This window comes from Bos indicus, chromosome 21 (genome assembly GCF_029378745.1).
Source record: "Bos indicus isolate NIAB-ARS_2022 breed Sahiwal x Tharparkar chromosome 21, NIAB-ARS_B.indTharparkar_mat_pri_1.0, whole genome shotgun sequence".
Lineage (NCBI taxonomy): Eukaryota > Metazoa > Chordata > Mammalia > Artiodactyla > Bovidae > Bos > Bos indicus.
The window spans coordinates 24,860,386-24,884,431 of record NC_091780.1 but is presented as its reverse complement, the minus strand read 5'-3'; the positions used below and the strand labels follow the sequence as shown (position 1 = coordinate 24,884,431).

Here is a 24,046-nt window from a genome sequence, read left to right as displayed (position 1 = left end):
ATGGGGTCACAAAGAGTCAGACACGACTGAGCCACTTTCACTTTCTTTCAAAAGAAAATTGGCCAATCAGAAGAGCAGATTGAATGAGGGGATGCTGTGGGCCCTGGCATCCCAGTGTCTGAGCCTTAGGCCTTGCTCTTTATGGAAAGCATGTGCTCTGCAGAGCCACCTGCGGGACAAGTAGAAACAGGTCTGGCAGAAGTGTCTGGTGTCCAGTCCCTCTGACTCTCCAGCTCCACATGTGAACTTCTGGCCTCCTTTGAAGTGGTCACTGGTCCTTAGCAAAGTGAGAAAAATATAAGGACAAATAAGGGAACAAAGCGAATTTCTAGCAAATCTGAATTTACCTGATTTCAAAGATTATATTCTTCCTAGGGAGCTCAGCTCAGTGCTCTGTGATGACCTAGAGGGGTGGGATGGGGGTGAGGGGAGGGAGGTTCAAGAAGCGGGGGACATATATATAGATGTAGCTGATTCACTTTGTTGTACAGCAGAAACTAATGCAACATTATAAAGCAACTCTACCCCAATTTAAAAAAATGTTTAGACATGCAAATATATAATTTTAGTATTGAAAGGACCTTATTCAAATGAAACGGCAATAAAAAAGAAGTGTACTTTCCTAATAAAATGAAAACTTAAAAACATTTTGTTATATGGTAACAATAATAAATTAATAATATCACTATTATATTTAATATAACAAACACTAATTTATTGCATTTAATGATACTAGGATTATTATTATGTATCTATTGTTTTGGTTTAATATAAAGTATTTTATAATATGGTTGGATAATGAAAAGTGTGTGTGTGCTCAGTTGTGTCTGACTCTTTGTGACCCTAAGGACTGGAGGAGCCAGGCTCCTCCATCCCACAGGATTTCCTTGGCAAGAAAACTGGAGTGGGTAGCCATTTCCAATTAATGATAAAAATTATGTTTTACATTTTTATTATTATTACTACTACTGCCATTATTGGTATTTACTGCTGTAAAATCCCGAAGTCCAGAGAGACTCCTCTTCTCTTGGCCTGTGAGCATCCCCACCAGCTGCTTACTCTCCAGGGTCCCAGTGAAACATGCCAGTTTGCTCCCCCAGTGTTCTGAGAGTGTGCCCTTCCCCTGCCCAACTCACCTTGGCTTCTGAGAAGCCACGTTCGACCGTCCCCATCCTTTCTGGGGTCTCCTCCTAGCACCCCACCCCACAGGGTGGTAGGCTATCTTGGTGCCCTAGTGGTGGACAGCTGCAAGCTCACAGGGGTCTAGACTCAGAGGGGAGTTGGGGAAAATGCTGGACCTAAGGGAGCCAGGCCCTTGGATGCCTAGTCCCTCAGCATGAGGGACTTACCACAATGTCGGTAAGACAGACTTGCTGTGGTGAGGTTCCCCCTGGGGAAGCACGTGGTACAGGGGCCTAAAGACCTGGGTTCCACGGAGAGGTGTGGGATGGCTCTGACGGGTCCTCTCAAGGGGGATAAACATCACTGGTCTCTTCAGGGCACTTGGCCCATCCTTGCTTCTCTCCATTAATGAGGATCAGAGAAAACCTCTTCAGGAGCTCTTATTGCCAGCATCTTGGTGGGACTGTGGGTGAGGTAACCTTTCTGTACCCCAGATACATTCACACTAGCTACGTAACATAAGAGGTAGAGATACATAGTTCAGTTGATTAAAAATACACCTCCAGTAAAATATGTTTAATAATCTTCATCTTCTTAAACTCTACCTTTATTTAGTATTAATCTAATCCTTGGCTTCTCTGAAGTCCTAATAGTTTCATTTCAAATTGAGAGAGTATCACTGACATATACACACTTCAGGAATAAAATGGAGAGCTAGTGGGAAGCCCTGTGTAGCACAGGAAGCTTAGCTCGGTGCTCTGTGATTATCTAGAGGGGTGGGATGGCGTGGCGTGGGAGGGAGACTCAGGAAAGAGGGGATCTATATATCCCTATGGCTGGTTCACTTCATTGTACAGCGGAAACTTAACATTGTAAAGCAATTATACTCCAATTAAAAATTTAAAAAGACTGCTGCTAGAGTCAGAAGTGTCTAGAGGTACTTATGTTCCGAAGAATTTGCTTTTGAGCAGCAGCCACAGTGTGGAGGAATGAGCTCTGCCTATACCAGCATCTGAAGAGCTGGTCCTGCTTCTATGGAAAATGCTCACCTAAGACTTTTCCTCCAGCTCAGTCTTAGAAAGCTCTCCTGTCTTTCTGCGAAACCAAAGGTGGCAAACAGTGTAGTCAGACACCAGCATCATCTCCTGGCCCTCACCCCTGTTCCTCTCTTTCTTCCTCCCCTTTCTCCCCTCTCTCCTTCCATCAGTCCATCCCCCGCCTTTCTCTCTCTCTCTCTCACACACACAATGTGACCAGCACTTTGTTCCCCTCCTTGGCCTGGCTATCACCTCACTCCTTCTCTCCCCTCATCGGCTCCCTCCAGATAAGGTGTTACTCTGAAGAGAACCCTCAGAGAATCCTCATTAACTCGATAAAGGAGCAACCAGCAACATTTTTCCTGCTTCTCATGTATTAAAAGGTGGTGCCAGTGGTAGAGAATCTGCCTGCCAATGCAAGATATATGCAAGAGATGCGAATTCAATCCCTGGTGGGGAAGATCCCCTAGAGTAGGAAATGGCAACTCACTCAAGTGTTCTTGCCTGGAGAATCCCATGGAGAGAGGAGCCTGGCGGGCCACGGTCCACAGGGTCACAAAGAGTCGGACACGACTGAAGTGACTTAGCACACACAGGAAAAGGATAGCTTTATTGCTTTGCCAGGCAAACGGGGACACAGCAGGATCCTGCCTTGAAAAACTACGTGTCCACTTGGAGAGGATAGTGAGAAGTTTTTTAGTAATTTTTCAAAGAGGATGTCGTCAGCTTGTGGACATTCTTCTGATGGGTGGATCATCCTCAATCTTCAGGTCCAGCTGGTCTGGGGTCTACCTGCTTGTGGGCAGTATCCCATCATTAATCATTAACTTCTCCCATCTGCAGGGGGTTTCAGTATCTGCAGAACACCTCAAAGATACTGCTGTGTGTATCCCTTGATGGGGAACCAGGACCTTGCCCCACGGCTGCTTGTTTCTCCCTGGTCTCGCATCCCCTTCCTTCTCTTGTGAACAAATACTCGAATCTGCCCATTGAAACTCATGGAAGCTCACGGAGGCTGAATGAAGGTTGTTTCCTGTAATCAAAGAAATGGGGGACACGGAAAGGCTTTTGCCCAGGAGTCCCACAGGCCCTGCTTGGTATCAATTAAGTTAAGGATCTTGAGACGGGGGCATTACCTTGAATTTCCTGGTTGGGTCTGATGTTATCACAGAGTCCTTAATAAGACAGAGGCAGGACAGAGGAGAAGGCAAAGTGAAGGTGGAAGTAAGAGATTGGAGGGTTGCGAGGAAGGGGTCAGGGGCGAAGGATGCAAGTGAATATGACCTCTAAAAGCCCAAAGAGGCAAAGAAGTGGTCTCTCCCCCAAGCCTCTGAAAGAAACCAGCCATGCCAGCAATTTGATATTAGCCTGGAAACACCAATTGTAGACTTCTGTGTTTTATTTTTTCAATATATTTTTTTTCCCCCGATGTGGGCCATTTTTAAAGTCTTTATTGAATTTGTTGCAATATTGCTTCTGTTTTACGTTTTTTTGGCCAAGAGACTTGTGGGATCTTAGATCTCTGATCAGAGATCGAACTCTCACTCCCTGCCTTGGAACACGAAGTTTTAAGCACTGGACCACCAGGAAAGTCTCAATCTGTGTTGTTTTAAACCCCTAAGGTTGGTAATTTTTTACAGCAGCAGTAGGCAAGAAAAGCACTGGGTGAGGCTTTCTACTCTTGAGTTCATAAGGAAGCAGCTGCAATGCCAAAGTTTGAGCTATGGGTAATTGTCATTAGCATTTCAAAGATTTGTCACCCAGCCCAAATAAACTGTTTTCACACTTCCCTTAGTTACTTGTGCCTGATTTTGGTCCCCAGCTTTGATCACCTATATGACAAATGGAATTGGAATGAATTCCAAAGCTGACATGCAGAATGCCTGACATACTTCACGGAGATGACATGGGTGGTTTGGAAAGCATTTTGCTTAAATGTTCCCGGCTGTAAAAAGCAAGTTGTGGTTTTGTCTTGGGGTAAAGGTGGAGTAGGGTGTAGGCAGGAGAGTGAGATGGAAGAATTGTGCATGGAGGGGCGGGGGCAATTCCTAGGCAGGGTTTCTCAAATCTGTGTGAACACCGGACCCCTTTTTATAAGGGACTCCATGTGTCGAGTTAAATTTAGTTTATTATATTGTTACTTAAATATGGATGAACTTGAAACTGTTAACTTATGCTTATAGCTTTAAGCATGAACTCCAAACTTATTTCAACTTAAATGCAAATAAAACTACTAATCCAGTAAAATTCAAATGGATACCACTGAGTTCATGTCATAGATAAAGTTCTTTTGCTTAATTTCAGTTGGTGTTCTCATGAATCCACACATAGCCTTTCCCTTCTCCAGGGCATCTTCCCAACCCAGGGATCAAACCCTGGCCTCCTGCATTGCAGATGGATTCTTTACCAGCTGAGCCACAAGAGAAGCCCATGGATACTGGAGTGGTAGCTTATCCCTTCTGCAGGGTATCTTCCCGACCCAAGAATTGAACCAGGGTCTCCTGTATTGCAGGTGGATTCTTTACCAACTAAGCTATCAGGGAATCCTGTGGATAAGGTTCTCTTGCTTAATTTCGGTTTCTGTTCTCATGAATCCACACACACTTGTAAAGTTCCGTTTCAACTGAAGTGTTTAATTCATTACAAAAATATTATGTTCAAAGAAGCATTTGCATCACAGGAGTGAGTTGATTTATCAAGGATACTTTTCAGACTCAAATGCAAATATTTTATTAATTTTGTTTAGGGAAAAATCAAAAGCAGACCGAGGTAAACCATAGTATTTGATAATGTATGCTTGAGGGTAAAAGTCAAAAGTGAGAGTGAAAGAGTTGGTCACTCAGTCATGTCCGACTCTTTGCAACCCCATGGACTGTAGCCCTCCAGGCTTCTCCATCCATGGAATTCTCCAAGCAAGAATCCTGGAGTGGATTGCCATTTCCTTCTCCAGGGCATCTTCCCGACCCAGGGATCAAACATAGGTCTGCCGCAATGCAGCCAGATTCTTTACTGTCTGAGCCACCAGGGAAGCCCAAAGGTCAGATAGTGATAACCTATGAGGCAGGGGAGAGGGTTGAGTTGGAAAGGGCTATGTGTGAGCTTCTGGTTTACGGGCTGAGTTCAATTTCATGACCTGGATATCGTTTCCTCAGTCTTTTTGGTATATATTTACTAATTTTTAAGAGTTGGACTGTGCAGAAAGCTGAGCACCGATGAATTGATGCTTTTGAACTGTGGTGTTGGAGAAGACTCTTGAGAGTCCCTTGGACTGCAAGGAGATCCAACCAGTCCATTCTAAAGGAGATCAGCCCTGGGTATTGTTTGGAAGGAATGATGCTAAAGCTGAAACTCCAGTACTTTGGCCACCTCATGTGAAGAGTTGACTCATTGGAAAAGACTCTGATGCTGGGAGGGATTGGGGGCAGGAGAAGGGGATGACAGAGGATGAGATGGCTGGATGGCATCACCGACTCTATGGACGTGAGTTTGAGTGAACTCCGGAAGATGATGATGGACAGGGAGGCCTGGCATGGTGCGATTCGTGGGGTTACAAAGAGTCGGACACGACTGAGCGACTGAACTGAACTGAAGGGTATAAAACATAAGTATACAGATTGTTGGTTTATTTGTAGACTGAATACTGGTGTAATCCCATCAAGGACAAGACAGTACATCCCAGACACCACCTGTCCCCATGTAGCTTCTCAGAGTTATATACCCCTCTCTCTCCCTAAAAGCAATTACTATCCTGCCTTTTTTAGCCCATTGCACATTGCTTTTATTTATAATTGTACAACCTAAACATCCCTAAGTACAATGGGTTATTTTTGCCTGTTTTTTTTAACTTATAAATACAAGGTATGATATATATTCCCTTCTGTGTTTGACTTCTTTTCAACTCAACATTTATTTTGTAAGAGCCATCCATGTTATTTTATGTAGCTGTAGTTCATTCATTTTTATTGGGGGTATAAAATACCTGATTTATTTATCCATTTTCCTGTTGATGGGCTTCTGAGTTATTTTCAGTTTGGGGCTAGTACTGATAATGCTGCTAGGAATGGCTGGGTCCTGTGGTGCCCATCATTAGATAATGGCAAACTGTTTTCCCAAATGATTTTCCATGGTGCTTTAATTTTTATTTCGTTGATTTTGAATGAGGCTATGCACCTTTTTCTGTTTACTGGCCCTTGGATTTCCTTTTTTGTGAAGGTTGTACTCAACTATTTTGCCAATTTTTCTATCAGATTTTCTGTATTTTTCTTACTGATTTACAGGATATATGTTCGTTCTGCATTTACCTTTGTCAGTTGTACATCAATATATTTTTTTTATTATTGTGAACATCTTCTCCACTGCCCTAATAGTGTCCACTGGTGAATGGAATTTCTTAATTTTAGTGAAGTCAAATTTATCTATTTTTTCCCTCTTTGATATTCCTTTTATGTATTTTGTTTAAGACATTTTCCCCAGTTTCCAAATTACGAAGCAGTTCTTTACTTCATCCTCCAAAGCGTGATAGTTTTTGTTTTCACATTAGCTGACGTGTGCTAAAAACTGTGGAGGGTCTGAAGCTTTCCTCTCCTTGCAAGCTAATAAGCTAGCTTGTTCCGTTTCATGAATGCTGCAAAAGATACAAGGATTCTGGGTCAGAGACAAATGACTTTGCATGTATGTGCGCTAAGTCACTAAGTCGTGTACGACTTTCTGTGACCTATGGACTGTAGCCCGCCAGGGATTCTCCATGGGATTCTCTGGGCGTGAATACTAGAGTGGGTTGCCATGCCTTTTCCAGGGGATCTTCCTGACCCAGGGATTGACTCAAGTTTCTCAGTCTCCTGCGTTGGCAGGCAGGTCAGGTCCTTTAATGACTAGTGCCCTCTGGGAAGCCCTGACAAATGAGTTTATTACTCACAAAAATAGTAGTAGCCAGAGTAGCAGAATTTTCTAGTGCTAGTTTCCGAGACCAAATTCCCATAAGACAGATGTGAAGAGGGGTCACGTAACTCCTGTACACAAAGTAGATTGTGTTGTGGGAGAGGAATCCTGACTCTAGGGAACCTGAACCTTTTGTTGTGGGCAGTTAGCCTGCCTTACCTTTGCTCCAAAGGGAGACACTCTCTTTTATTTCTGTCTTACAGGCAGAGGCTTTGCTCCCTTTTCCCAGACTGTCTTTTCAAGGATGTTTGCACAGCGACCAGTCTTGGAAGATATGATTTTAGTGTTTCTTTCCAGGAAAAAAGATGGGTTTATTTGCGTGCCTATGTGCCAAGTTGCTTCATGTGTGCACACAAAACATCTGTTCTTTTCCCTGGAGAGAAACATCATATCTTCTAAGACTGGTCGCTGTGTGGGCATCCTTGAAAAGATAGCCTGGGACAAAGGGAGCAAAGCCTCTGCTTGCAAGACATGCAGAGACATGAGAGATCTGGTGAGAATTATCTCACGCCGGTGTAACCTACCTGGTATTAATTTGTCTGTGAAGGGAGGTCAGCTTTGTCATATTCCATGCTAACGATTAATTCCATGCATCATGTCCTGGACAAATGCAAGACTGTCCAGGGTCAGGTCCTGGTGAGTTAGACGGGGGTTCCTGCAGCTTGAGCCTGAATGGACAGAACTACATAGGATGGTGGCTTGTTGGGAGAGGGGCCACAAGAGGGAGAGGGATCAGAAAAAGATTCTTTTTCATCAGATCTTAGGATGTATTTGTGTCCACAGAGAGAAAAACCCAAACATTTAAAATAGGCCTACACTTCTCTTAACCTATCAACTATTCAGTACAAAATTGAATTTAGAATCTGCGAGTTGAGTTATGTGGATCGCGGGCTCAGAATATATCTGCAGGTCCAGCCAGCCTCCTTCATGAGGTTTCAGTTTCCTCTGACTGATGTGTACTCTTCCATTTCCACGCTGGAGAACAAATGGTACCATTTGGCAGAACAAATGGTAACCAAAGGTAGAGACTTCAGCCATGGGAAGTGATATTTTGTGAGCAGAGAATGTAAAATCTATAACAAGAGAAAACAAACCACAGAGCAAAAGAAATTTTGTATCATAACTCAGGGTCCATTTAGGTTACAGAAACCACACGAAGTATTTCAATTAAGGGGGATCTCTGCCACGTCCTAGCTATTGTAAATAGTGTGGCAGTGAACACTGGGGTACATGTCTTTTTCAATTATGGTTTCCTCAAGGTATATATGGAATCTAGAAAGATGGACCTGATGAACCTCTTTGCAGGGCAGCAGTGGAGATGCAGGCATAGACAACAGACTTGTGAACACAGAGGAGAAGGAGTGGGCGGGAAGAATTGAGAGAGTAGCAGGGAAGCATGTACACTACCACATGTAAAATTAGATAGCCGGGGGGATTTCCTGTATGACGCAGGGAGCTCAAATCCGATGCTCTGTGATAACCTAGAGAGGTGGAATGGGGTAGGAGGTGGGAGGAGGCTCAAGAGGGAGGGGACATATATATGTACCTATGGCGGATTCATGTTCTTATATGGCAGAACCAACACAATATTGTAAAGCGATTATCCTTCAATTAAAATAAGTAATTATTAACAACAAAAAAGAGGGATTTCTGACTGTACCAGGTTTGGAAGATTGAAAGAACACAAGTGGATTCTGAAGTCATCCAGACATGAGTAACTTCAGGAAGTGGAAGCGGCTGCTACATCTAGATGCGGGGACAAAAGGAAGAGCTGTGATCTCAAAACCTAGGGGGTCAGAGGAGGGCTGCCATGGCTGGGCTCTGCCCTGAGGGAGTGATGAGAGCTGGGACTTGAATCCCCTGGGGGACACCCCAGAGCTGGTACTCAAGAGCCAAGACTAGGAAATGGAGCTGGTGCTGCTGCTCGGTGGATGCTAACGGAGGCTGAAAGCAGAAACAGAGCCTTTTCCCCCTTCCTCCCTCGTTCCACCATCAGAACCTCATAGAAGCCAGCGGCATGCAAGCCTGACGAATGTAGATTGCAGACTCCCAGACTTGGCATCACCTAGTAGATGCAGGAGGGTGGGGCTGGGGCTGAGGGTCAGTAGGCAAATAACCAGCGCAGACTCCCAGCAGCAAACTGTTCAGATTTCTCCAACAGTTCAAGAACTATAGTGCTCATTTTATTGCCAGTCCTGGGTCAATGTGGAGTGGTGGTCAGCTCTCTGGTCTTTCTCTCTGATGTCCCGGCCCCTCAGCAGGGGCTGTGTCCAAGCTGAGGCTAGTGGAGGCCAGTGTTGCTGACTATGGAAGGAGGCTCTGGGGCTGTGTTTGCTCTTTGTTATGCATCTGATTATTTTCCTAAGTCAAGTTGGATTAGTTTGGGATGTATATGCACTTCCGAAGTCAAAGCCGAAAGTCGCAACATTGGAGATTTTGACGTGGTCTCCTCTCTTATCACCTGGGAAGTTGGTGCTGTCTGGGCAAGTAGGCAAGGGAGGAGGGAAAGGATGAGCTCATTGTGGGGCAGGATTTGAATGGAGATGTTAAGGAGGCGGCTGGATATGTGAATCTGGATCTCAGGGGAGTGATTTGGGGCTAAAGATAATAATCTGGGTGCTTGATGGTAAGTGAAGATTTTGAGTGTACGTAATTTCCCAGCAGAGAATGCATGAGTTGAGGGGAGAGTTGAAACCCGACCTTGTAGGACTGTCAGCATTTTCAGAGTGAGAGGAGTCTGTGGAGACGAGAGACCATCTTGATAGAAAACTCTTCTTCTTCTTTTTTTTTTTTTGATGTGGACCAATTTTTAAGTCTTTATTGAATTTGTTACAATATTGCTTCTGTTTTAAGAACAATATTGCTTCTGTTTTGGTTTTGGGGCTGCAATGTGTGTAGGCTCTTAGTTCCCCGACCACGGATGGAACCCCCATTGCCTGCATCGGAAGGTGGAGTCTTAACCACTAGACTGCCAGGGAAGTCTCAGAAAGCCCTTCTTTTGACCTGATTATTTGCTTGCACCTTTCATCCTGGGTGTTACTTATTTGCTCTGTAATAGAACAAAGGTCCGTCTAGTCAAGGCTATGGTTTTTCCAGTAGTATGGATGTAAGAGTTGGATTGTGAAGAAAGCTGAGCACCGATGAATTGATGCTTTTGAACTGTGGTGTTGGAGAAGACTTTTGAGAGTCCCTTGGACTGCAAGGAGATCCAACCAATCCATCCTAAAGGAGATCAGTCCTGGGTGTTCTTTGGAAGGAATGATGCTAAAGCTGAAACTCCAGTACTTTGGCCACCTCATGAGAAGAGTTGACTCATTGGAAAAGACTCTGATGCTGGGAGGGATTTGGGGCAGGAGGAGAAAGGGACGACAGAGGATGAGGTGGTTGGATGGCATCACTGACTCGATGGACGTGAGTTTGAGTGAACTCCGGGAGTTGGTGATGGACAGGGAGGCCTGGCGAGCTGCAATTCATGGGGTCACAAAGAGTCAGACACGACTAAGCGACTGAACTGAATTGAACTGAACTGAGATGATACGTTTAACAACCGTGATGTCGGTTGGAAGCTCTGATCCCAAAGTGTTGATTTTTGGAGATAGTCTCCTCTAATGACGTCTTCTACAAACATGATGTGGGCAGACAGTCCACACTCCTGTCCCTTTGCTGCCAGACTAGCCTTTTCTGTCCACATTTCTGCAAGTTTCTGGTACCTGCCTTGGGAATTGCATAAGCTTTGTGGTTACACCAATGTTGCTGCCTTAAAATTGGCTCTGGAATTGAGTTTGATCCATTGACTTTTTTTTCTGCTTTGTCATTATAGCTGCTTTTTAAAAAGAAAAATTACTAAATTTTCTGAGTCAATAGTTTCAGTTTGGCAAAGAAGAGGCAAAATGCATGCAGGCTCTGAAATCTGCATTGAGATCACAGAAAGGTCTTTTCCTGATTAAAGTGTCCAGTGAAACCTCCTGTGTGAAACTGTAGGAAAAAGCCTATATGGGTAAGAGCAAGTAGAACTGAAAACAATATTCCTACTCTGGATAAAATAAATAAGCTTCAAAGGTATATTGTACAGTACAGGGAATATAGCCACTTATTTTACAATAACATTAAATGGAGTATAAATCTTATAAAAATTTTGAGTTACTGTGTCGTGCACAAAGATTTGTACTAGTTGTTGTTAAATCAAGGCTGTGTGAATCTCTCAGTCATGTCCGACTCTTTGCGAGTCTCTGGACTGTAGCCCCCCAGGCTCCTCTGTCCATGGAATTCTCCAGGCAAGAATACTAGAGTGGGTTGCCATGACCTCCTCTAGGGGAAATCTTCCCACCCCAGGGGTCAAACTCGTTTCTCCTGTGTCTCCTGCATTGCAGGCAGATTCTTTACTTGCTGAGCCACCCAGAATTTAAATCAACTATATCTCAATTTAAAAAATAAACAAAAGAACAAGAAAGAAAAAAAAATTTTTTAAGCTCAAATAGTTATCTTCCCCCCCTCCACAAATAGAGATGGTCCACATTTTGAGAATAGAAGATGTACCCAAATCTGAATTTGTATGACCAATAGATATAAGGGTGATCTTTACATCATTAGCATCGTTTTATTTTACTAAAGGATTCTTTGATGATGCCTTTAAGTAAACAAGCTGCTAAAGTGAGTTAAAAGCACGTTTTGAATTACGAAAAAACAGATTTACACATTTTTTCAGGGACACACGCCAGAAAGGAAGTATTGTTGTAAAGTGTAGAGCAAGGTCATGAAAGCTTTCATGGGAAGGAAAAGAATGTAACATTCCTTTTTACCTCTTCTTTCCCCCTTATCAGCATCTCAAAATAGACCAACTGTACATTGTACTGTTACAGTTTCATGGCTGCAATATCAGTGACGTCTCACTTGGTTTGAGTCTTTTAGCCTTGAGCTCAAATGACCCTGTGGAAACAAGCAAGTACTTTAAAAATGTCCTCAGAAGAGCTTGGAAGGGCAGGGCTGTGTGGGAGGGTTTATGGAGGAAGCACGGGGTGGGTGCCCTGGAGGAGAATGGAGGCTCTTCGGAGAAGAGACAGAGGAGGTCCAGAATTGCATCTCCCAGGAACCTGCCGAGACTGGCTTTTCTTACATGAGGCTGCCATGTTGAAGGGGACATGGGTGGTGCACCCAAGCCATTCCAAGCAACACTGAGGCTTTCTTACAAGTTTTCAGTTGTGTTTGAGGTCATCTTGTGGGCTTCTCAGGTGGCCCAGTGGTAAAGAATCTCTCTGCAATGCAGGAGACATGGGAGACGTGGGTTCAATCCCTGAGTCTGGAAGATCCCCTGGAGGAGGAAATGGCAACCCACTCCAGTATTCTTTCCTGGAGAATCCCATGGACAGAGGAGCCTTGTGGGCTGCAGTCCATGAGTCTCAAAGAGTCAGACACGACTGAGCGCACATGCAGGATTTGCAGTAGTTCATGTTAGTGGTTTCTTTGCTCCCTGGGGCCAAGCTTGGGGAGCTTTTATGACATCTGGCCCTCAGCTCCAGATACAGACCCAAGTTTAACTTAAGCGTCTGGTGTGGCCTCAAGTACTTGTGGGGTTATTTTGTTTAGTTTTGATTTTGCTGTTATCTTTCGTATCTCTCGGTGGTATCACATTTCTGATACCAACTGAATGTGAAATTAGTGAGGATTCTCCTCCCTGAGGCCCATGTGTTGGCAAAAACATCAACTATCCCAGTGGTCACCAAAACCTTCTAGTGAATGGAGAAGGTCATATTTGGTGTACAGGATGTTAAATTTAACCCAACAGCTAGGGCCAGAGGATATGACAGAGGCCGTAGAAAGGGATTAAACTATGTAAGGTGATTTCTTCTCCCCCTGTTTTGAATTTTCAAATAAGTCTGGCTTTTGTTTTTTTCCTTCTGAACTGCAAGACTGTGGGTTCTTAGTTCCTTGACCAGGGATTGAACCCCGGGCCCTTGACAGTGAAATCACTGAGTCCTAACCATTGAACTACCAGGGAATTCTCTAGTCTGGCTCCTCTTGGAGTACTGGGGAGTGGGTGAGGTCAGCGTGAGAGGAAGTGGCAGTGGAGTGTGTGCACAGTTAGGGAGATCTGAGCCTAAGCCTTTGTGGTCTTGGAGAGTTCTTTTTTTCTGCAAGATGGTGTTGGTGAAACAGCATTTTCTTCTGAAAGCTTCAATACTTACAAGTTGCTGCTCTATTGGCTTAAAAAGAATCTAGATACTATATTCTTTGTTGTTTTCTCATGAACAATGTGTCTTCCAGTTTCCAAAGAGAAGTCATATAGGTTCATGCCTTTCACTTGTAACTCTGTGGGAGGAATTTTTTTTCTAAGTTTCTGAGATTACATTCCACATAGCTCTTGTAAAGTGACCCAGGCAAAATCAGAAGTTACATTTTTTTCTTATCTTGAAGTTACTAAAGCAACAGGTTTGCTTTCCTTCAATTAATCATCATGCTTTGCTTTTCTGTTATTGTCATGTAGCAACTGTATGATGAGAATTATTTTTAACCTTCTTAATTTCACTGACTGGAATCTTCTTATCTTCACTGGCGACCACATGGTTAGACATAGTATAGTTATTTCCTTGCTATCATTCAGGGTCAAATTTTCCTGGACTTTTACTGGAGAAAAGTGTCATTAATAGGAAGGGCTTCCCATGTGGTACTAGTGGTAAAGAACCCACCTGCCAATGCAGGAGATGTAAGAGACACGAGAGTTCAATCCCTGGGTTGGGAAGATCCTCTGGAGGAGGAAATGGCAACCCACTCCATTATTCTTGCCTGGGAAATCCCATGGACAGAGGAGCCTGGCAGGCTACAGTCTATGGGGTCGCAAAGAGTCAGACACAGCTGAGCAACTGAGCAGAGCAGAGAGTCACTAATAGAATTTCGAACACTATTCTTAACGTTTCCATGGATTGCCTCAGTGCCCTTCGGTGCATTGACGGGGAGTGGGAGGGGGAGCAGTTATTGGCCAGGAGGCCTACTGTGTGACACGTACTCTTCTAGTGTTACGGATCCTGCTCTCAGGGATCTCACAGGCCACTGCATGCGACTGGCTGACAGGCACTGCATGTGGCTGGCTGACAGTGCAGTGGGGTAAGTGCTGTGTTAACACTTACTGTGTGAAGGGGTCACAGGAGAGGCACCCAGCTAGGTCATCCTTGTGACACTTACTGAGCCTTAAAGCCTCGTTAGGGGTTAGCTAGATGGGAAAAGCCTTCCGAGGCATTGGGAATAGCATGTGCAAAGGCTGGAAAGGGCAGGATACTCCAAGGGACTCAGGATTAGAAAGGAAGTTGTGTGCAGTGTTGATCAAGAGTGGTGGGAAAGTGACTGGAGCAGTCAGATCATGAAGGACGTGGTCCACTATGTTAAGGAGATGGGTTTTGTTTTTTTTTTTTAATTTGTTAAGAGCTTTATTTTTTTTTTTAATTCTTTTAAAAAATAATTTTATTTATTTATTTTTGACTGTGCTGGGTCTTTGTTGCATGGGCTTTTTTCTTTTTCTTTAATTGCCGCCAACAGGGTCTGCTCTCTATTGCGGTGTGCGGGCTTCTCATTGTGGTGGCTTCTCTTGTGTAGCTCAGGTTCAAGGGCTCAGGCTTTGGCACACTGGCTCAGTAACTGCAGCTCCTGAGGCTCTAGAGCTCAGGCTCAGTAGTTGTGACGCATGGGCTCGGTTGCTCCGTGTCATGTGGGATCTTCCTGTGTCAGGGATCGAACCTGTGTCTCCTGCATTGGCAGGCAGATTTTTTACCGCTGAGCCACCAGGGAAGCTGAGGTGGGTTTTATTTTAAAGGCATGAGGAAGCCACTGAATCAGTGTGGGGAATGACATTATTCAGTTGCCATTTCGGAGAGCTGACTGGCAGCAGTGTGGAGGAGGGGCTGAAAGAGCCCAGCTGGGAGGTTCTCAGAGTAGTGGCCTGAACAGAGGATGTGTTTGTGGAAGCAGAGAGAAGGCAATGGAATCAAGAGATGTTTGGGATGTGGGATAGGACTTAGTGGCTGATGAATTGCGGGTAGGAAGGGGAGGAGTGTGTGTAGGATGAGAAAAAAAAATAACTTCAGTGGTAATAAAGGAGTATCCAGGGATGAAAGAGAAGAGACTTAGGTTCCACAGGCCAAGAAAAGAGGAACTCTGAGGAAGAGGTTGGTCAATAGAGTCAGAATACCCAGAGAGCCCATGTTAGTGAAGAGTGAAAATTTATTTTGGGAGTTTAGAAACTAAAAGGTCATTGGTGAGAGCAGGTTGAATAGAACCATTCAAGGTGTATCAATACTAAGGTCTATCAAGTAGGAATGAGTTTGGCTGCAAGTTATTATAGCTGTGGCTTCCCCGATGGCACAGTGGTAAAGAGTCTGCCTGCCAGTGCAGGAGATGCAGAAGACGTGGGTTTGATTCCTGGGTCGGGCAGATCCCCTGGAGGAGGGCATGGCAACCCACTCCAGTATTCTTGCCTGGAAAATCCCATGGACAGAGGAGCCTGGGAGGGTACAGTCTGTAGGGTTGCAGAGTCAGACACAACTGAAATGACTTAGCACACACGCACCCATGTATATCGATTATATAATATATATATTATATATATTCACATATATAATGTTGACTATATATATGTAATAACGCTTATGTCTCTACATTTTGCAGATAAGGAATTGGAGGCACAGAGAACTTCCATAATTTGCCCAGTTATTCTCTAATCAGCAGTATGTCAGGGGTTTGAACCAAAAATGGAGTAACTGCAGACCCTGCCCTCGGGTACAGATGTGGGAATGGGGACAGGCTAGACAGTTTTCGTTGATCCTTGTAGCTTTCTATATGGTTCTTTTATCAAGTCTCTGGATGAGTTCTTGGGAGCCCACTGTGTTCTATCTGTGCTCATTTTATTCAGACTTGGAATTTCTCTGTATTAATTTTTATCTTGGGAGTGGTTTTCTGCCATGTCTATATTGGTCTGTTTCCTCAGCTTGCTGATCCCATCTGCTTTCTGTCTTCTAGGAATTTCTCACCATTTCTGATCTGCTGCTAGCACACGTTTTGTTTTTCAGTACTGTTATGTATGTGTCATATGCCTCTCTTTTTATATGTATATAAAGTTTATTTAAAGGTATTTGGTACAGTGAAGAGGAAGATGTGTGTGTTCAAGCCACCATCTTGATTCAATGTCTGCAACATTTGCTGTAGGTATTTTATCTATCTCCTTTCTCTTGTTGACATTTGTTAATTTCTTTATCCTGCTGCTGTACCAATTAAACTGAAAGCAGCATTTAGGGCACAGTGGATGCAATACCATGTAATAGCCTACAGGCTTTTTGTTCTTTTGAATCTAGGTGATTCGATTCTGTATGGTTTAGTCACAGTTCTAAGAAGCAGACCCTTCCAGATGTAAATAGTCAGACAATGAACTTTATTTCTATTATTGAGACAAGGGAGGAAGAAGTGGACCAGTATTGTTTATTAAGCTTCCTTGTGGATAAATAAATCATGAAAATGTGATAATTGCAAATATTGAAAGCATTGAATGCAGGGCTCATGGGAGAGTGAGTTAAGCATTTTTTTTAATTGAAATAAAATATACATACTGGGAAGTGACAGCTCACACATATGTAGCTTGATGTATTTGAACAACGTGAACACGTCCACAAAACCAATTCACAATGTAGAACGTGACCAGCTCCTTGAAATGCTCCCTGGTAACCCTGAATTAAAGATAACCATTACATTTATTTCTATCATCATGGGTTAGTTTTTTCTGTTTTTAAATTTTATGTGAATTGAATAAAACTATCCCTTTCCCCCATCCTTCCTGCCAACAATGGTCAGTTCATTCTCTACGTCTGCAACAGACTTTTTTATATTGATACTATACCCTGCAGCTTTACTGTATTTATTGTCTCTATAGTTTTTAAGTGAAATCTTCAGGGTTTTCAATATACAAAATCACATCATCTGAAAATTGTGACAGTTTTACTTCTTACTTTCCAATATGGATGCCTTTTATTTCTTCTCTTTGCCTAACTAGAGGCCTTCCAATACCATGTTGAATAAGAGTAGTGAGAGTGAACATCCTTGTCTCGTTTCTAATTTTAGAAGGATAGCTTTATTTTTTCCACAACGGAGTATGATATTAGCTGTGGGTTTGCCAGTCATAATTATCTTAAAGATAATTTTTGATGTCAGTATTGGGATTGCCTACTGGATTATTGTTTTTCCCTTAATTTTCACTTGTTTGGTTCAGTCTCTTGGCATGATAAATGATTTTTTTTATTTTAATGGTAGATGCTGTATATGAAGATTTCCTCCAGAGAGAAAGTTTGATTCTGCCACATAATGAGGGTAAAGGTCAATAACCTTGATGCAAACAGGGACTGAACAAAGTCAAGTTTGCATATCAGGCTTTGTGAGGGCCCATCTCTTTCGACCTTGCAGTTAGTCTTAGGCCTTTAGGCCTTCAGGATTTGAACCAAAAACCCAGGGTGTTTACTGAGGTTCCTTGTTTTTGGGCATCTTGAACTCTATAATTTTGTCTCTTGATCACTGTGATAATGCAGAAATCTCCACTTAGATCTTTAGCCTTCTAGCAGCCACTTTTTGCTGGTAGCCAAGCATCTTGCCTTGTGCATATGCAGCTTAAGAATTGTCAAAAGCCTTTAGAGAAAATTGCACACAGCCTATTGGGTTTACTTCTTTTATGTCCTTTTTTCTTTCCCTGGAATTTTGGCCTCTTCTAGCCTGATTTCCTAGGTTACAGTGCACTTCAGTTTCCCTCTTCCCAGCCCAGCAAGGATGCGGCAGGTTCTAGGCTGAGGCTTTCTGTTTAGCTTTTATATCACGTGTTGCAGGAATTTCCCCCAAGGGAAAAGGCAGCTGTGAATGTATTGCTCTTCTCAGTGCGTTTCCCTTCTTCATGATTTTGGGCCTCTGAGATCCTGATTGCCTTGGTTGCTCTCTGCTGCCTTCAGAGATTTTTAAAAATCATCTTGTATTTTGAAATATTTTTAGACTTACAGAAAAGTTGCAAAACTAGCACAGAGAACTCACAAGTGCCCTGTGCTCGTCTCCTAATGTTAACAACTTACAAATAACCTTCATGATTTAGATTTATACTTGAGTATTGTCTTGTTTTCCAAGCTGATAACAGCAGGACATGACTACTGACTTGTTGAATGAGAAAAAAAAAAAAAAAAAAGGAGTCAGTAGAGAAGGTGAGATTTTTGGTTCAGGGCTTCTCAAAGCACATACTATTCGGCTGAGACCTCTCCCATGACCAGAGATGGGTGGGAAATGCTCTATCTTACATGCACCCCCTTGGAAATCAACAGTGCTCATTTCCACTTTAAAGTCTCTGAAAAGTCTCTTTGAGTAGAGGTCTGCTTAATTTTGTTTATCTCCACGTTTCCAAGGACATGATGAAGGAGCTGTTCCTTTGTACGACTCTCCCTCGTATCCCGTGCAGCAGGTGTTTTGTGGCACATGTGTTGGCAAATATGGTTCCAAAGCACGTTCTGGCATCCTGCGGTATAAAATCTGCTTCTTTACGTTTTCTCCTAGGTTCTGGCTTTCTTGCTGTCTAATTTCTTGCTTCATAAAAGGGAAGAAGTTGGAGAAGCCAAGAGTTCTTTGAAAACAGATATTTTTTCTTTTTTTTGCACAAGCAGAAGTCCAAGGCTGTGTTAACATTTACCACTAAAACCCCAACACATCTAGATGAAAAGCAAAAACTTCATGTCTCCCAAATAAATGTCTTTTGCATCACTGCTCTGTTGTAGTCTTTGAAAACGGTTTTTATTTTCCCATTATTGATTAAATTGGAGCCCACCAAGAAGTAGATGGTGAATGAAGAGTGTCATCTCTGATTATAGCAACAGGCCATCCTGCTGCTAAGTCACTTCAGTTGTGTCCGACTCGGTGCAACCCCATAGACGACAGCCCACCAGGCTCCCCCGTCTCTGGGATTCTCCAGGCAAGAACACTGGAGTGGGTTGCCATTTCCTTCTCCAATGCATGGAAGTGAAAAGTGAAAGTGAAGTCGCTCAGTCATGTCGGACTCCTAGCGACCCCATGGACCGCAGCCCACCAGGCTCCTCTGTCCATGGGATTTTCCAGGCAGGAGTACTGGAGTGGGGTGCCATCCTGGGACAGGTTTAATTGGCAACATGATCCTTTTTCTTACAAGGGGAAGATAACAGGAGACACATTTCCTTAGCTATGTGTATCTTAGATTCTTTACTTCCATCTTGCAAGCCCAGGTCAGATGCAGTGTTTGTGATGGAGAAGCTGGATCGGTGAGGGCTTACTAGTGTTTAAGGCTGAAGAGGGTAGATAGAGTTTTAGACTAAAATTTGGACACTTTTCCACTGTCTGCCTCTTCACTGTGTGTGTGTCCCTTATCTCCTAATGAATCTCCTTGTCCCCCTTCTGGTCAGTTCTGGGAATTTCTTGGCACCTTCTCATCCATTTAATTTGCTTTCCTCCGTCTGGGTTTGAAGAACAAATTGTGCTTCTCTCTATTCTGCATCTCATTGTGTTACGGCCATTTACTTCTGCTTCTCAGTGTAAGTGGTTGCAATGTATTTAAGGAAGTTTATTTATTTTTGGCTATACTGGGTCTTCGTTGCTGCACGGGCTTTTCTCTAATTGTGGTGAGCAGGGGCTACCCTCTAGTTGCAGCGCTCAGGCTTCTCACTGTGGTGGCTTCTCTTGTTACGGAGCACAGGCTTCAGTAGTTCAGCATGTGCGCTCAGCAGTTACGGTTCCCGGGCTCTGGAGCACAGGCTCAGTAGTTGTGGTGCATGAGATTAGTTGCTCTGCGGTATATGGGATCTTCCTGGACCAGGGATTGAATCCATGTCCCCTGCATTGGCAGGCAGATTCTTTACCACTGAGCCACCAGCTGCTGCTGCTAGGGAAGCCCTGAAATGTATTTAGATTGATTGATCTTTGTACGTTTAGCATATTGACCTAGTTGGTAGACTTTCAGATGTTTGTTGAATTAGATTGAATGACATGTATCCGTTTGAAACATGGAGATGTTTTTTTTTTTAAATGAATTTAAAGTAACACATTGATTTCAAAACACTGATTTTGCTGCATCTCACAGGTTTTGATATATCTTCATTATTAATTTTTTTTGATAACTCCTCTTGGGACTTCCTTTTAAACTCGTTGTTATTTAGTACTGAATTCTAAAACTTTATACCTGCATATTTATTTATATTGGATTGATTTCTAATTTAATTGAATTGTGGTTTAAAATGTGTTCTGTATGGTATTGACTGATTTGTGACCTAGTAAATGATCACTGTTTCTAATGTTCTATCTGTACTTGCAAAGACTATATATTATCTGTTTATTAGTTGGAGGGATATATATATTTGTGCATATTTTATGTATCTCTTCCAAGTTATTTTCTTTTAATCATGTTTGATCTGCCAGTTTTCTGAGAGAGTTGTGCTAAAAATCTCCTTAATGATTGTGGATTTGTTATTTCAATTATTTCTCTCAGTTTTTGCTTTATTTTTTTTCTAAGTTATGCTGTTAGGTAGATTATATTATACCAGAATTTTGGTGAATTGCTCCATTTATTATTAGATCAGGTCTCTCCTTATTAATTTTGTTGTCATTCTTCAGTTGCTAAGTTGTGTCTGACTCTCTGAGACCCCATGGACTATAGCAGGCCAGGCTCCCCTGTCCTTCCCTATCTCTGGGAGTTTGCTCAGATTTATGTCCATTGAGTTGATGATGCTATTTAACCATCTCATCCTTTGTTTCCCCTTCTCCTCCTGCCCTCAATCTTTCCCAGCATCAGGGTCTTTTCCAATGAGTTGGCTCTTCACATCAGGTGGCCAAAGCATTGGAGCTTCAGCTTCAGCATCAGTCCTTCCCGTGAATATTCAGGATTGATTTCCTTTAGGATTGACTAGTTTGATCTCCTTGCAGTCCAAGGGACTCTCAAGTTTTCTCTAGCACCACAATTTGAAAGCATCAATTCTTTAGCGCTCAGCCTTCTTTATGGTCCAACTCTCACATCCATACATGACTACTGGAAAAACCACAGCTTAGACTATATGGACCTTTGTCGGCAAAGGGATGTCTTTGTTTTTTAATACGCTCTCTAGGTTTGTCATCGCTTTTCTTCCAAGGAGCAAGTGTCTTTTAATTTCATGGCTGCAGATGCTAAAGAATCTGCCTGCAATACAGGAGATCTGGGTTCAATCCCTGGGTTGGGAAGATCCCCTGGAGAAGGAAATGCAACCCACTCTCGTATCCTTGCCTGGAAAATCCCATGGACAGAGAAGCCTGTCAGGCTACAAAGAGTCAGACATGACCTAGCAACTAAACAACAACAAGATAATTTGTCTATTAATATTTTCACTCTCCTGTGTGTTGCATTCTAGGTATGTCTCTTAAAAGCTCTATATAGCTGGATTTTAAAAATCGACTCCATTAATTATCCTTTCATGTGTTGAACTTATTTGCATGGATAATGATTACTGACCTTCTTGGACTTGTGATTACTATCTTAATTTTGTAGTTTCCACTTATCACCTTTTATGTTCTCCTGAATATCCTTTATCTTTGTTTTCTTTTGGATAGGAAAACATTGACTTTCCACTGATGTGCTGGTATGGATATTATGTTATAACTCATAGTACTATATGTGTATTAGTTGTTTTGTGCTTTTAATAGTTACCACTAATTACATAAAGCAGATACTTCTCATACCTTATTAAATCAGTTACGCCATTCATTCTCCATCTCCTCCTTAACACAAATGAACCTTAGTGTGTTCAAAATAACGTGGTCCAGTGGTTAAGACTCCACACTCCCAATGCAGGGGGCCTGGGTCGATCCCTGGTCAGGGAACTAGATCTCACATGCCACAAGTAAAGATCCCACTTGCCGCAACAAAGATAAAAGATCTTATTTATGTTTCTACTAGAGAAACTGCCTTGTGTTTACATATGCTGCTGCTGCTAAGTCGCTTTAGTCGTGTCCAACTCTTTGCGACCCCATGGACTGCAGCCCACCAGGCTCTTCCATCCATGGGATTTTCCAGGCAAGAGTACTGGAGTGGGTTGCCATTGCCTTCTCTGGTGTTTTACATATAGTAGGTGCATAATAGGTGTCTGTTGAAAGAGTGAGGAATGTGTATTTTCCCATATTCTTAACTATGGTTATCCCCTCCAATGATTTTCTTAAAGGACTTCGTCCAAAAAATCCAACAATTTGGAATTGAACATTTTTTTTGGTAATAATTTGAGTCAAATACTGTGATAACGAATGATTGTACAAACAATTACTTGTGTTTATTTCTACAGCTGTTTAGTGAAAAAATAAGTGGTGTTGAAGGAACAAAACTAGATGACGAATTTCTGGATATGGAAAGGGTAAGAGAACATTTTAATGTGAATTATCTCGTAAATTTGACTTTTACTGTGATATGAGATATACTGGTATCGTAAAGGATGTTAGAGTGGGGGTCTAGGAGGTATGAATTAAAGTGTAGATTATGGAATCCAAAAGGCAGTTCTTTCATTACTTCCAAGTTCAAATAAAGATGCTGGCTGGCCCTTGAGAGATGGGCTATGGCTAACTGGTGCCCTCTACTGGACAAAGTCAGAATGCTCAAAAGATGGCCCATCTTGGTGAACAGTTTCAGCCGAAGTAATTGTGATTAAGTATCTTGGAGAGTCAAAATGTATTAGTGGGAGAAGACTCTTCAAATACTGTAAACGTTGATCTAATGTGTGGAGGACTCTGTTTCCATGTGTTACAGCAGCTGCATAACAATTTTTATCTTGGTTCTTCCACTGGAACCAGCTGCCTCTACTTGGATAAACTGTTTCAAACTTTCGTGACCTGTGAAACAAGGATGATAATGTGTGCTCTGCTTGCCTCACATGGATGTTTTAAGAACTATGAAAAAAAAAATTATATGTGTGAAAGCATTTAAAAAATCCCGTGAGTGTACTATAGAAATGATTGTTATCACATTCCAAAGGAAGACTATGGCCTCCGTGTCTCTGAACAAGCTTCCAGGTCACCTGTGTGAAGTCCTTCTCTGTTGTTGTTTAGTCAAAGTCATTTCTAACTCTTTTGCGACCCCATGGGCTATATCCTGCCAGGCCCCTCTGTCCATGGGATTTCCCAGGCAAGAGTAACGGAGCGGGTGCCATTTCCTTCTCCAGGGGACCTTCCTGACCCAGGAATGGAACCTGTGTCTCCTGCATTGGCAGGCATGTTCTTTATCACTAAGTTACAAGGGAAGCCCATGAATAGTTTAGGTGGAGGCAGAAGTGGGACCATCACTACTTATCAATCTCCTCAGTTCCCTTCCCTTTTGTTTTGGGACCTTTAAACATAACCCTGTGTTAATAACCAGACTCCCCCAATGAGAGAGGGCTGAGAGAAATCAGAGCTTTCTCTGTTTTCCAAGGAAAGGCTTCCTTGGGTGTAACATGGAGGATACAGGCTGTAGCAGGTAGCAGGGCTTTCAGCAGATGCTGGGGAAGGGAGTCCAGCCCCAGAACTGTGCCATGGGGTGTGTGTGTGGGGTTATCCTCTACAGGATGCCCTGGACCTGGCCTCACTGTCTTCTGGGGAGTTTCTTGTTTCTGGGTGAGCACAGTTAATTTTCTAGAAATGTTAATGCCTTGACAGAAAGCTTATTTTGTTTTGGTTTTGGAAACAGTTTTGGAAGAATGAGAAACACAGAACATTTAAACATCACTGGCATACCTAAAATTACTTTAAAATTTCTTGATAAATAAAGATATTTTATGCAACTTTATTACTAACAAAGCGATTCAGTTGAAAGGTTAAATTTAAAAGCACATTTCAGGAATTTTAGTTTCAGTTGATGGACTGAAACCTCTCTTGATTACTTCTGTTTCCTCGCAGAACCCAAGTGAGTGACAGAACAAATATAGAAATAAAATTAT

At 42.7% G+C, this 24,046-nt stretch overlaps 1 protein-coding gene across 12 annotated transcripts in view; it reads left to right on the top strand.

The window, feature by feature from the left end:
* Nucleotides 1-24,046, top strand: part of SH3GL3 (SH3 domain containing GRB2 like 3, endophilin A3) — a 117,002-nt gene that overhangs the window by 30,601 nt on the left and 62,355 nt on the right. For all 12 annotated transcript variants that reach the window (XM_070775218.1, XM_019983991.2, XM_070775215.1 and 9 more), the window contains exon 2: nt 22,424-22,492. In XM_070775218.1, coding sequence (XP_070631319.1) covers nt 22,424-22,492 — 69 coding nt within the window. The remainder of the gene's footprint in view (nt 1-22,423; nt 22,493-24,046) is intronic.